Consider the following 13829-nt stretch of genomic DNA (forward strand, 5'->3'; position numbering starts at 1 on the left):
ATAAGACCTTGAAAAAGACAATAATCAGGAAAAAATGAGAACAATTTAACAATTTAAAGTCTGAATAAGTTTGCTCAGACATTAAATTAAAAGAAAATTGTGGTAGATTTAAGTAATGGAGTTAGATTAATAGTGCCAGAATCGAGAACAGAAGAAGTAGAACCATAAGCTAAAGTAACATTAGAAGGAGATTTATGCGACTGAAAAATGGAGAAGAGACTAGGATTACCTATCATATAATCTGCGGCACCAGAATCAATGACCCATTTTGAGGAAGATGAGAGAAGACATGTATTAGGTTCACCTGTCTCAGCAATTGCAGAGATAGGCTGAGATGAATTCTTCAATGCTTCTTGGTACTGAGTGAATTTAGCAAATTCATCCGTAGAAACTGTAATGGTTTGTCCAGAGAACAAGATGGGTGTGGCAACATTAGCTGCAACATGGGCTGAAGGAGACTTCTGAGATTTATTTTGTAGTTTTCGGCATGAGTATTTGGTATGACCCAACTCATGATGGTAGTAGCATACAACTCCCTCTTCATTCTGACTTCGATTGACCCAACTACCTGCACCCTCACCTCTTGTATTACCTCTACTATTGTGACTGATAATAGCACTAGAAGGCTAAGCAGGTGAAGCAACATAAGCACTAGTATTTGTACGAAGTACTTTAGTAAAGGTTTCTTACAGCGATGAAATCTCAGCATTGGAAAGAATATGGGATTTAGCAGTTAAATTGAGGATTAAGACTAGCTAGAAAATTCATCACAGCCATTTGCTCCTGCTGAGCTTGTTGAACTTTCACATTCGGACTAAAAGGTAACAAGACATTCGGTTTTTTGTAGGTCTTTTTGAAATTCATAAAATAAGCATGAAGAAACTGATATTTTTGTTTAGCATAGTAAAAACCCTTACAGACTTTATAAATACACGGCATATTCCCTTTCCCAGAGTATAGAAATTCTAAATATTCCATCAATTCCTTAACATACTCACAGTGATTAAGCAGATTGACTATCTCAGTTTCAATAGAATTACGAATTTGTGAGAATAATCGGGTATCATCTTGTAACCATGTCTGATTATTATCCTTAGGTGGATCTTCCGTAAGATGATTGTCCGTAGAAATACTTCGCAGATAAATCCCAACTGTCTTACTCCAATCTAAATAATTCGGACCAACCAACTTATGCTCCGTGATTTTGGACATCACTGGAATGACATTAGTCACAGCTAAATTCTTTTGGTCGGCCATAGGATAAAAACACAAACTCCAAATACCAAATTAAACCCGGCAAATAATGGCCCAAATCAATAGACCCAAAATTAAACACAATTCAATCGAATAACAGTAATAAAACCAATAAATTAGCCCAAGCCCAATTCTCAGGCCCAAAAAGAAAATTAATATGCAGCCTAAAAATTACCAAAATTATAGCAAAACAATAGTCCAAATATCAAAGGCCAGATGACCAGCCCAAGAGTTTTTATAGGCTGCCAAAATTCTAATTAAATAACCCAAATAATTCAGTTTAATAGTCAGCACAATAATAGCCCAATAACAATAACCCCAAAAACAATTCAAATTCCCTAAGCCCAACAACAAAAGCCCAAGAAAAAATAATCCAATACCACTGAACACGATTCACCTGACTTCCAAAATTGACGAACACCCACGATGATGATGTTAGAAATAATTGAATAAAACTATGCAAAGACTCTTAACAAAATGGAATGAATGACTTATTTATTGAAGTACAAAGAACCTGGCTTTATAGCCATATTACAACCCTAACTCAAAGCGTAAATGCAGCTCACGATAGCATTAACTTAGCTACGTGAATAACAGAACTTGGAATAATTCAAATGAGACAACATCCCTAAAGACTAGGGGCTTATTCAAAACAAACAGCAGACTACGTAAGACCCCGACTCCAAGCGCCAAACTCCTTCATTCCCTCCCTTAAACTAACTGCAGAATGCAATTAGTTTACATCTGTAGCTTTACACACTCCCATCATTCCTCTGAGTTTTTTAAATGTTTCTAACTTCAACGGCTTTGTCATCAAATCAGCTACCTGCTCTTGCGTTCCACAATGAATTAATTCAATTTCACCGTTCGTTGTAAGGTCTCTTAAGAAATGAAACCGTACATCGTATGCTTACTCCTCCCATGCAAGACTGGATTCCGTGAGAGCTTGATTGCTGAACTATTGTCACACATAATGGTAGTGCAACCTTCCTGTGCATGACTTAGCCTCTTCAACACTTTTCTCATCCATATAGCTTGACAAGCACAAACAGCAGCCGGCACAAATTCAGCCTCGGTGGTAGACAAAGTAACTATGGGTTGTTTTTTGGATAACCATGAAACTGCTCCTGAGCTCAAGAGAAACATATACCCGGATGTACTTTTACGATCCTCTACATCTCCTGCATAATCACTATCTGTAAAAGCAAGCAGCTCTTCATTTCTTCCTCCCTTCTTATAGAGAATCCCATAGTTGACAGTGCCCTTCAAGTACCTCAATATCCTTTTGGTAGCTTGTAAGTGAAGTTCAGTCGGTTTAGCTATGTGCCTACTAATTAGACTAACACTGAACATTATGTCTGGACGAGTTGCATTAAGATACATTAAACTTCCCACCAACTGCTTGAAATAGGTATCATCAATTGTGACCCCATAATCATCTCTACTTATCTTGAACCCTAGCACAATCGGACTACTTACTGAATTACTCTCAAGCATCCCAAAACGCCTTAACACTTCAGTGGCATATTTCTTTTGACAAATGAAAATGCCATCAGATTTCTGCAACACCTCAATGCCAAGGAAGAACCTCATCATCCCCAAATCAGTCATGTCAAACACTTTCATCATGGAGCTCTTAAAATCAACCATCATATCTTCATCATCACCAGTGTAAATTAAATCATCCACATAAATACTTACTATCAACACTTTACCTTCACTGCTCCTTTTGGTAAATAAGGTCTGCTCATTTGGACATTTCTGGAATCCTTTATTAATGAAGTAAGCCTCAATACGGCTAAACCAAGCTCGTGGAGCTTGTTTTAGTCCGTATAAAGCCTTGTACAACTTATACACTTTATGCTCACTTTCCTTCTTTTCATAACCTTTTGGCTGCTCCACATACACGTCCTCACTGAGTTCACCATGAAGAAACGCTGATTTGACATCTAGCTGATAGATCTTCGAGTCCCTTTGTGTTGCAAGTGCTACTATCATTCTCACTGTGTCCATTCGTGCTACCGGAGCAAAAACTTCAGTGAAATCTACTCCTTGCTGTTGCGAATACCCTTTGGCCACTAATCGAGCCTTATACTTGTCAACTTCTCCATGTTCGTTTAACTTTGTTTTATAGACCCATTTGACTCCAATGGTTTTAGTTCCAGCCAGCAAATCAGTAAGCCTCCAAGTCTGATTCTTCTCAATAGAATTAATCTCTGAGTCCATTGCCAATCTCCACTTTGAGCTCTTTATAGCGTCTTCATAACTGATGAGATCTTCAGGTGTAATCAAGGTCATGTTGAGCTCGTTTTCTTCCTTGGATAGATCCTTACCACTAACATAGTCCTCCATCCAGATGGGAACCTGTCTGGCTCTTCCTTCTCTTACACTAGACTCTTCTTCATTTGCAGGACTAGAGGTATCATCTCCTGTTTCTCGATCTTCTTCACTAACCTCAGCTTCTCCATTGTTTTCATTAGATGCTTCATCATTTTCATCTGTTTCTGCCTCATGTCTTCTTCTGTGTTATCTGTATCATCACCCCATTCAAGATCTAACAACACCTGCTTTTCATAACTCACGTCCCACTCCCATTCTCTGTCTTCCTCAAAGACTACATCTCTGCTAGTCACCATCTTTTTTGATACCAGATCATACAACCTGTAGCCCTTTGATTCCTCACTAACTCCTAGAAGCACACATTCAAAACTCTTATTTTCAAGCTTAGTCCTCCTAGCATCTGGCGCATGAACATGTGCCACACACCCAAAAACTCGGAAATGTTCCACTGAAGGCTTCACACCAGACCATGCTTCTTCAGGAGTGACATTCTTGACAGCTACAGAGGGACTTCTGTTTAAAACATATATGGTCCAATTCACTGCCTCAGGCCAGAAAGTTTTTGGAATCTTCTTTTCTGAGAGCATTGAACGAACCAAGTTCATTACTGTCCGATTCTTTCTCTCGGCCACCCCATTCTGTTGTGGAGTGTAAGCATTGGTAAGCTGCCTTTTGATGCCACAATGTTTACAAAACTCATTGAACTCGTCTGAGTTGAATTCACCCCCTCTATCAGTGCGTAAGCACTTAATATACATGCTTGTCTCTTTCTCAACCAGCTTTTTAAGGCTTTTAAATGAATTTAAAGCTTCTGACTTTTCTACTAGAAAGTACACCCATGCTTTTCTACTAAAATCATCAATAAAGCATAGGACATACCTCTTCTTGCTATTTGACGTAGGAGTTATTGAACCACAGATGTCTGCATGTATGAGTTGCTCTCCATACACTTTTCTTAGGGATGGATTCTCGGTGTTGCTTACCTCTCAAGCAATCAGTACACACTATTGTGGTAGGAGCAAGGTGAGGTAGACCACGTACCATATTCTTGGTTTGCAAGGTTGTTAGACCATTATGGCTTAAATGACCGTATCTTCGATGCCATAAATGAGAAAAATCTTGTGCACTCGTGTGAAAACAGGCTGCCTTCCTTCCTTGTGTATTAGTAAGCAACATGAACATCCGATTTGCTGACATAGCAGTTTAAATAATCAAGTCTTTGTCTGGGTGATATATCTTACACATTCCTGCCTCGATGAGAATTGTAAGCCCCTTTTCTTGTAATTGCCCTATACTCAGGAGGTTATTTCTCAAATCTGGCACGTAGAAAACTCCTGTGATGATATGATTGAAACCATTCACATGAAATCTGACATTTCCTCTCCCTTTTACTGTCATTCTGGTATTATTCCCGAGCTTTACTTGCTGCCTGAAATTCTCATCTAACTCACTAAACATCATTGCATCTCCACACATGTGATTAGAGCAACCCGAGTCTAAAAACCATACCTCCTCATGCTTAACCTCATGCTCTTCAACGTAGGCCATTAACAACATCTCCTCATGCTCATCTAACTCGGCATAATTGGCTTCCTTGTCCCATGTAGGACATTCATTCTGAAAATGGCCGAGCCTGTGACAACGATAACATTCGATGGTGGCGTTGTTGAACACTTGACGCCCTCTTCCTCGACCTCTTCCTCTATAGTTGCCTCTGCCACGCCCTCTTCCTCCATTTCTCTCATCCATGGTCACTTTCAAAGCCTGTTCTTCTCCATTGCTTCTGTTGAACTTTTGTTCATGCACAATGAGTGAGCTCTGTAGTTCATCAATAGTGAGTGCATCAATATCCTTAGACTCTTCAATTGAGACAACTAAATAGTTGAATTTGTCAGTCAAAGTTCTAAGAATCTTCACCACAATGGTGACATCTTTCATTTGTTCTCCATTCACCCTCATCTTGTTAGCTATTGTCATAACACGAGCAAAGTAGTCAGTAATGCTCTCTCCTATCTTCATCTCCAGAGTTTCGAACTCTCTCCTCAACGCTTGAAGAACCGAGCGCTTCACCCTAGCACTCCCCTCGAATTTCTTCTTCATTGAGTCCCAGATCTTCTTAGCAATACCCTTGTCCAATATGGTTTCCAGAATAGTTCTGTCTATCGACTGGAAAAGATAGTTCTTCACCTTAAGATCTTTAAGTTTCAGCTCCTCAAGCTTCCTCTGCTGCATCTCTGTCGCAGCTGCTCCCACTTCTGGCTCCTCAAAACCTGTCTCGTCCAAACTCCAATACTCCTTGGACCTTAGGAAGTTCTCCTTGAGCATGCTCCAGTGGTCGTAGTGACCATCGAAACGTGGGATAGCTGGTTAGACGAAGGAACCTTCACTTGACATCTCTCTCAAACTCTCCTGTTCTTGAAGTCAATCGAAAGATTGCGGCTTTCCTCTCTCTCTCAGCCCAGTGGGGCTCTGATACCACTTGTTAGAAATAATTGAATAAAACTATGCAAAGACTCTTAACAAAATGGAATGAATGACTTATTTATTGAAGTACAAAGAACCTGGCTTTATAGCCATACTACAACCCTAACTGAAAGCGTAAATGCAGCTCACGATAGCATTAACTTAGCTACGTGAATAACAGAACTTGGAATAATTCAAATGAGACAACATCCCTAAAGACTAGGGCTTAATCAAAACAAACAGCAGACTACGTAAGACCCCGACTCCAAGCGGCAAACTCCTTCAGATAACGACACGAAAGACAATGCTGGAAAGAACTTGCTGTGACCAAGACCCAACTCCAACGAATTCGAGAACACCTGCCGAGACTGAGCTCCAAACCCAGAGACCTACTGAACTCAGACAACATTGAAAAGATGCGAGAGACGCCAAGCCATGGCACCGACTTCGAACGAACGAAAGGTCGACACAGTTCCGGACCACGATGTAGAGTTCTCTAACCAAAGACAACGACTAGAAACTCACGAGGAGACCACAGGTTTGAAACTTTCTATCGCTCTGATACCATGTAAGAGTTTAAGGAAGAAAATATAATTTTCCTTATATTCATTCATAGGAAAGCTTATATATACAGATTGAGAAATCTATATCAAGAAGCTATGTTAATTAGGGAATCCTATAATCAAGCTACCAATTCCTATAATTAAGTGTCAATTTACATCCATAACAAAAAAATTAGAGGATCATCGTAACTGAAATCCAAAGATTCTTCCGCATTCGAAAGTGGACGAAAAGTCTTTCATCCTGAAAACTAAACTTCTAACATTGGATTCCATGAACACTAGCTTGTCTCTATAAAAAATGAATCTGCTTGACACCAACTAATGTAGGGTGACATAAGCGACAAAAATAAAAATTGAATAAGCTCTTTTTCCAACTGATGTAGGGCGAAAGCATAAGAATAAATAAAAGAACACGCTATCGAAGTTCCATTGGTTCCAAATGAATATGGCAAATGATAATCTTCTAATTTTTGTTGATTCCTAAAAATACGAAGAATCTAGGCGTCAAATTCTTAGATTCGCGCAAAAAAAAGAGAATTTGGACTCTTTGATTTTAAATATCAAATACCGAGAATTTGTGAAAAATTGTAAAAAAATCTCAACAATTAATACTTCACATTATAAAAAAAAAAAAAAATTGCCATAATGCTTGCAACTTATATTAAAAGCATTAAATAATACATGGATAACGACTAGCCTCTAGATAATGACTAGCTCTAGACAATGACTAACTCTAGATAATGAATTAAATTTGAAAGTCCTAATATTCAGAACTAATACGAAATGAACAATATTAAAAATTGAATTTATTTAGTAAAGAAAATGTTAACTAAAAAATAATTAAAAACTCAATTCTCAACAATAACCTTCTCGAGTTCACGATAGTTTTCATTTTCATGTATGGTTTATGTTGACAGATACCACTGATGGGTATTGTTTTCCAGTAATTGTAGGATCTTAAAGATTAATTTCTTGATTTCTGGGATTGATTGGTTAAAGAATATCAGAGAATTAACTAAAGCCGATGATTGAAGAATATGATTTATGCGATTTTGTCATTTCCATTTTAAGTTCCTTCATTCGTGAAAGTTAGGCCGTGGTTGGTTTGCCTATTTCGGCTCATTTTCCGTTTTCCGTTTTCGAAAACGCGAAAAACGCGTTTGGTCTGTCGTTTTCGAAAATGCATTTTCGAAAACGAGTTAAAATTTATAACTGAAAATACAAAACGACTTTTTATCGTTTTTAGCGTTTTCAGTTATAAATGTCGAAATGCTCAAAACTCAGAAAACGGGCTGTTTTCCTAGAAAACTAAAATTCGTTTTGAAAATGAAAATGGAAACCAACCGCACCCTTAGTTTCCTTGGCTAGCTTTTTCAGAATGAACAACACGTGTCTGTTAAGTATCCGCCGCCAATACATTGTTGTTTACCTCAAATATTTCTGACAATTTATGGCTTTTTTATTACTGTGATAACCGGTGAGGAGTAGAGAAAATGGCAACAATTAACAAAGTCAATTCAGACGGAACAAACTACAGAATAAGGAAAATAATTTGCTTGAGCAATGAAGGCCAGTTAAAAGAAATAAATATTTGGGAAATGAATGCCAAGAAGAGAAACACAAAAACCTCATAATACAAGTGCACAGACAACTCTGATATCATCTGATATCATGAAGATGAATGTGTGTATGTTGTTCTATTACAAAATCATGAATCTATACAAGTATATAGTCCTTTGTACTCTATAGAAAAGGAAAAACTTACTTCCTAAAAATTATGAGCCTGTTTGGGAGTGATTTTGAGAATTGATTTTTTGACTGTTAGGAGAAAAGTGGGGTCCACCCGTGAGAGAAGAAGTCAAATATGACGACTGAAATAGTGAAATAACGGTCAAAAAATCAATTTTTTGGGAGGAAAAATCGCTCACAAACAGGGCCTATATCCTGCAATCATGGGATACTTTCAAAGCCAGTCTTAGCCCCTGTTTGGCCCCATTAAAATTATAATTCATTTTTCTCTCTCTTCTCATCAACCATACATTTTCCAATAAACGTTTCTTCTTTTTTAACCACATTCTTCCAAAAAAAAAAGAAAAAAAGAAAAAAAAAACCTATTTCGACCATTCAAATTTCAAATAATGGGGGCCAAATGGGGGATTAATTTATGAAATTAATGAATCAACAAGCAATCAACGTTGGTCAGCAAATCAACTAATTATCAGCCTTTGACTTCCCATTTTATAGGGATTGATTTGTCAACGTTAATTCCTGATTTATGTCATTGTATAATTTCCTTAGTTTGTGTAATATGTACACTATATTTTTTGTACTTGTGTTGATAGCAAAGTATGAATCAAACTCACTCTTTTTACAATTAATATTGAAAAACATAATGAAATGCATTTTGTTTGCATATACATAGGCGGCTCGACAAATTGAATTTCTGCTTGGAAGGAGATCAGCTGGTCCTAATACTTATAGTTTAAGTGATGCTTTAGGAATTGCACAGCACCATGATGCTATCACTGGTACATCTAGACTTCATACTACGAGTGACTATGCAAAACGCTTGGCAATTGGAGCATCAGAGGTGGGCTTATACATAATTTTTCACTAGAATTACCTCTAACACCATTGGACCTTATGCTTATTCAAAGTTATAAATTTTCTCACCCATATAAGCATCCAAATGCCATTTAACTTCCATAGGCGGAAATCACTGTGAGTTCAGCTTTGTCATGTCTGATTGATTCGAAATCAAATGCCCAGTGTGCTAAACCCACAATGACCTTTAGCCAGGTGACAATTCTCTTTCCATTACTTGTTTCAGTTTCGTAATGAATGTTCCAGTAGTAGCTGTTCCAGTCATTAAATGGTTGTTTTCAGCAAGGAATGCACTGAGCTGGCTGTTTACTTGTTTAAAATTGTTATGCTCTCCCTCTATTGAATTACAAACTAAGAGCTTCAACATGTTGAGAACATGGAAGGTTGCATACTCATTTTTACTTCTTCAAATATATAGTTTAATAAAGAAGTATGCTCTTATTTATCAGTTATCAGTTTTGCATGTAAATTCATAGTGACAGAATCCTGTGCCAATTTGACAAAATCCCTCAAACAGCAAAACGGTCATTTTATTACTGAAATAGAACTTCAAGTTTGTGGTTATTTTCTACCCTTGCAATTTCATGGAAGTTGCAGAATTTCAATCATGAGTTGATTTATGATTTTTTTCTCCTTTATGGCAGACAGTTTGTTGATTAGGAGTGGAATTTTCCTTTGAATTGAAACTTGAAGAATCTATAAATTATTTAAATTACTTTAGGTGAAAACAGACCAGAGAGTACAAAAATAAAATTTTCAAGTAATGCTGTGTTGGCTCTTAACAACAAAATTTTTAAATGTGGTAATGCAGGTCATATGTTCTGTATTTTCAAAACAAAAGAAGAAAAAGAAACTTCTGCCTTTTCTGAATCTACATCCAAAATAGAGATTATTTTTTTCAATTTTTTGTTATTCAATGATGTCAGTTAATCGCTAAAGAATTATAGCAGGAGATGCATGAAATGCAATTTTATGCTTTACAGTTCATCAAACTGTTGCTATGATTTGATTGATACCTTATTTAGGTTAATTACATGTTTGGAAGTGGATAGTATACTCCCTATACACCTTCCTCGGCCAATTTGAATGTCATTTGGGAATTTTTTAAGCATTAAGGCATTGTTGTATTCAGATCAGTTTGTGCCATCTGGGTCTAATGTTGTCTTTTCTTTCTTTTCATTTTTTAATTTGTGAACAGTGTCAACTACTCAATATAAGTTTCTGTCCAGCTACAGAGGCTGATATTCCCAAGGGGAAGAGTTTGGTAATAGATTTTGTTTCCGCTTATGCAACCAATTTAAAGCTAGGGAAAATATAATCACTATTTCTATTTTCAGGTGGTTGTGGCATACAATCCACTTGGATGGGAACGTATTGACTTTGTCAGGATCCCAGTGAGTGGTTTTTTTTTTTTTTTGTTGGTCACCCTTTCAACAGTATCATAGTTGTGGGTGTTTTATTATTTTATGCCAAGTACACTGAGTCACTTTTTTTCTGTTTTTCCTATGTTGTGGTGACACAAATTGGATTGTGTCAGCATTCGAGTATAACCACCAGATTCATAATTTACAGGTTAATGATCATTATCTTGTTGTTAAAGATTCCACGGGCAAAATTATTGAATCGCAATATATAGTGTTGGACAATATTACAAGCAACATGAGAAGGTTCTATGTCGAAGCATATATTGGAATTTCACCAGAAGAAGCTCCAAAATACTGGCTTTTCTTTCAAGTATCTGTGCCACCTTTGGGTTGGAATACTTACTTCATTTCTAAAGCATCTCAGAAAGGTTCAAGTTCTTTTTTTGTTCTCAACAAGCTACCATTCTTATCACGTCTGCTTTCTTTTTCTTTCTAATTTCAACATCTCTGCGTTCAATTTCTCATTAGAGGCACTCTGCATTAAAATAGAAAAGAATGGCATAAAGTACCAGAGTCACATCATCTTATTCTCTAAATCTAATTTCAGTATCATCTTATTCTCTAAATCTAATTTCAGTATTCATTTTTCTGCTATGTTATGTGGACTTGGGATAGGCAAATGCCAAACATTATCTTGTTAATCTTCATTCTTTAAATGTCAAATGAAGTGTATTGTAATATAACTGGTTTAAGGTTCTTATTCAACTCTATTTGAAATAATTGTAGAAAATATAAACATATTTGATGTACTTTCTAAATCTATGATCATTTCATAATCTATGAGATGTATACCACGCTCTTGGTTGAGTGTCACATTTCTGGCATCAGTACCTCATGCATTTAGAATAATTGGAGTAATACAATCTACTATAATGATGCAGGAAATAGTAGAAGTGTATATGTGCCTATGTTGGATCCTCCGAAGAAAAAATTTATTGAAATTGGACCTGGAAACTTGAAGTTGTCCTTCTCTTCAGCATCTGGGGAACTTGAACGAATGTTCAATTCTAAATCTGGGGTAAGTTCTGGTACTTAATAGGCGTGTATTTTTTTTATGCTCCGGTTTTCTAGTTTCAACCTTATCTAGCATCCTCAAATTATAGGTTTGATATGATTGTCAGTGACATAGGGTTAGAAATGGTGAATCAAAAACAAAAAATTACAACTATCAACGGGATTGAGACAAAAGATTCTGCTAGAATATTATTCTACCATAATTACATATACAATTGATTGTAAATTATTGTAATTATGGTTTACCATATTAGGACCCTAGCATATGTGTAATTATCTCTATTTAAATGAAAGGAATCCCAAAATGGGAGATCATTCAGTCGATTCTTGTCGTGGCATCAGAGCTTACCTATAGAAATCACCGCTGAATCATCAATTGTTTTTCCTGTCTTTCCGTCCGTCCTCGGTGTTGTCGCAGTTCGGTGGACTGCTCTGGGTCTTCTTGAAATTCTGTGTGGGTGTTCGCATTTGGGGCTTTGGGTCGACCAATTCTGGTCTCCGACTTTGTTGGGAGATTTTTATAAATGACCTGCCATTATTCATTTTTGATAAAATGTCTATAATACCCTTAATGAAAGGATTTGTCATATTTTGCACAAGATATCCTTAATTTATTGGGATAGTTCTAAAATTCCTCTATTTCTTTCATTTCGAGTTTTAATATATAGTTCCATCTTTTGATCTAATAAAGTAGCATAATCTGTAATATAATTGTCATGCAATTCGCTAAGATTATCATATTCCTTAGATGAAATATCCATAGTTTCTAATTGAACAAAAATATTTCTTATTTTCCTTAATAGTTTTTCTAACAGATTATCTAATCCTTTAATTGTATAACCTGGCATTATTCAGATAATTCCTTGCAAGTTTTATGAATAATAACATGTTAGATAAGTTTTTTGCAAACATGAAAAGTAATAATCCCTACGATTCTTTCAAGATATTAGAAAAATTCTTTCTAAATTTAACAAAGACAATAATTTTATCTTACTTTTGATCTTAAATCTGTATTTTTAGAATCGAGTGACCTTCAGGCTCTGAATCTGCAAACTGCTCCCTCAAACGGCCTCTTGCCTCAATGGGAATTCTGCTATTTCAGTTTCTTGCCCTCACTGTATCTTTTCTTAGAATTAAAAATAAAGATCTTAAGTAAAGAAAATTCTCTCTTTGTTAAAGTAAGAAAGAAATTATCTTCTTCAATCTATCAAGAATCTATGGGATAGGAAGTTTAGAAACTCATATCTTTCTGATAAAAGATTGAAATTTTATTTCTATAATGATTTATACAAGATTTCTATTGTATACAAGGGGTTTCCAGAAATACTGGTTTTGAAAGTTTAAGGAAAGAGAATGGTTTCTAACTCGAGATGATCCATTCTTTCCCCAAACACCTCTATTTATACATGACTCAAACTCACTATTATTGATCTATTACATCATTGCATAAATCAGAAATTTGAAAAAAGGCTCACATGCCTCTCTATTCTTTTCCTCCTGGGGTCTACATTTTCACATGCATTCTTTGCCTTTTCATCAAAGGGGCATCTTTTCCTCTATTATTGCCTTTCCATCTTTTGGCTCCATATGCAGCTGGCTAGATGCTTTTCTATTATTGCTTTTCCATCTTTGGCTTCATATGCAGCTGGCTAGATGCTTTGGTAGTGGTAGGTTCTTTTCCATCCATCAATCTTTCAATTTTATCTACATGTAGGGCACTCCCTCAATCTGCATGATTCTTGGATTGTTGTTGGACTTCCACTAATTTGATGAGTATCAAATTTCTGGATATATTCTTTCAAAATGGTAGATTTTTCTTTTCCATTATTTGTAAGGAGTGTCCATCCTTCATATTGGCACAAGCATCTGAATTTTTTATCATATAAGTTCTTTGCAATGTTGTAAAGAACTTTCATCCCCAAAACTCTCCGAAATTTTATCCATGATTTATTGATTTTAGGCAATGATTTATTATTTCGGCCAACTTCAATCTGAAAATCTCGGCCAACATATCCAATTGTGATAATATGTTCAGCAGGATAGTATATCCTTCCATCAACTTCAGGACTTATTGAATAAAATTTGATATAAATCGACCTCCCTTGGCCAAATTTTGAAACTTCTGCCCTGAATATATTATCAAATTTTTCAATTTCTTTTAAATCTT

General features: G+C 36.1%; 1 protein-coding gene across 6 annotated transcripts in view; it reads left to right on the forward strand.

The window, feature by feature from the left end:
* LOC111401986 (alpha-mannosidase-like) overlaps positions 1-13829 on the forward strand; it is a 55977-nt gene that overhangs the window by 9668 nt on the left and 32480 nt on the right. For all 6 annotated transcript variants that reach the window (XM_023029985.1, XM_023029986.1, XM_023029988.1 and 3 more), the window contains 6 exons: positions 9043-9210; positions 9330-9419; positions 10423-10488; positions 10562-10618; positions 10797-11016; positions 11530-11666. In XM_023029985.1, coding sequence (XP_022885753.1) covers positions 9043-9210; positions 9330-9419; positions 10423-10488; positions 10562-10618; positions 10797-11016; positions 11530-11666 — 738 coding nt within the window. The remainder of the gene's footprint in view (positions 1-9042; positions 9211-9329; positions 9420-10422; positions 10489-10561; positions 10619-10796; positions 11017-11529; positions 11667-13829) is intronic.

The sequence above is a fragment of the Olea europaea genome, chromosome 10, assembly GCF_002742605.1.
Source record: "Olea europaea var. sylvestris chromosome 10, O_europaea_v1, whole genome shotgun sequence".
Lineage (NCBI taxonomy): Eukaryota > Viridiplantae > Streptophyta > Magnoliopsida > Lamiales > Oleaceae > Olea > Olea europaea.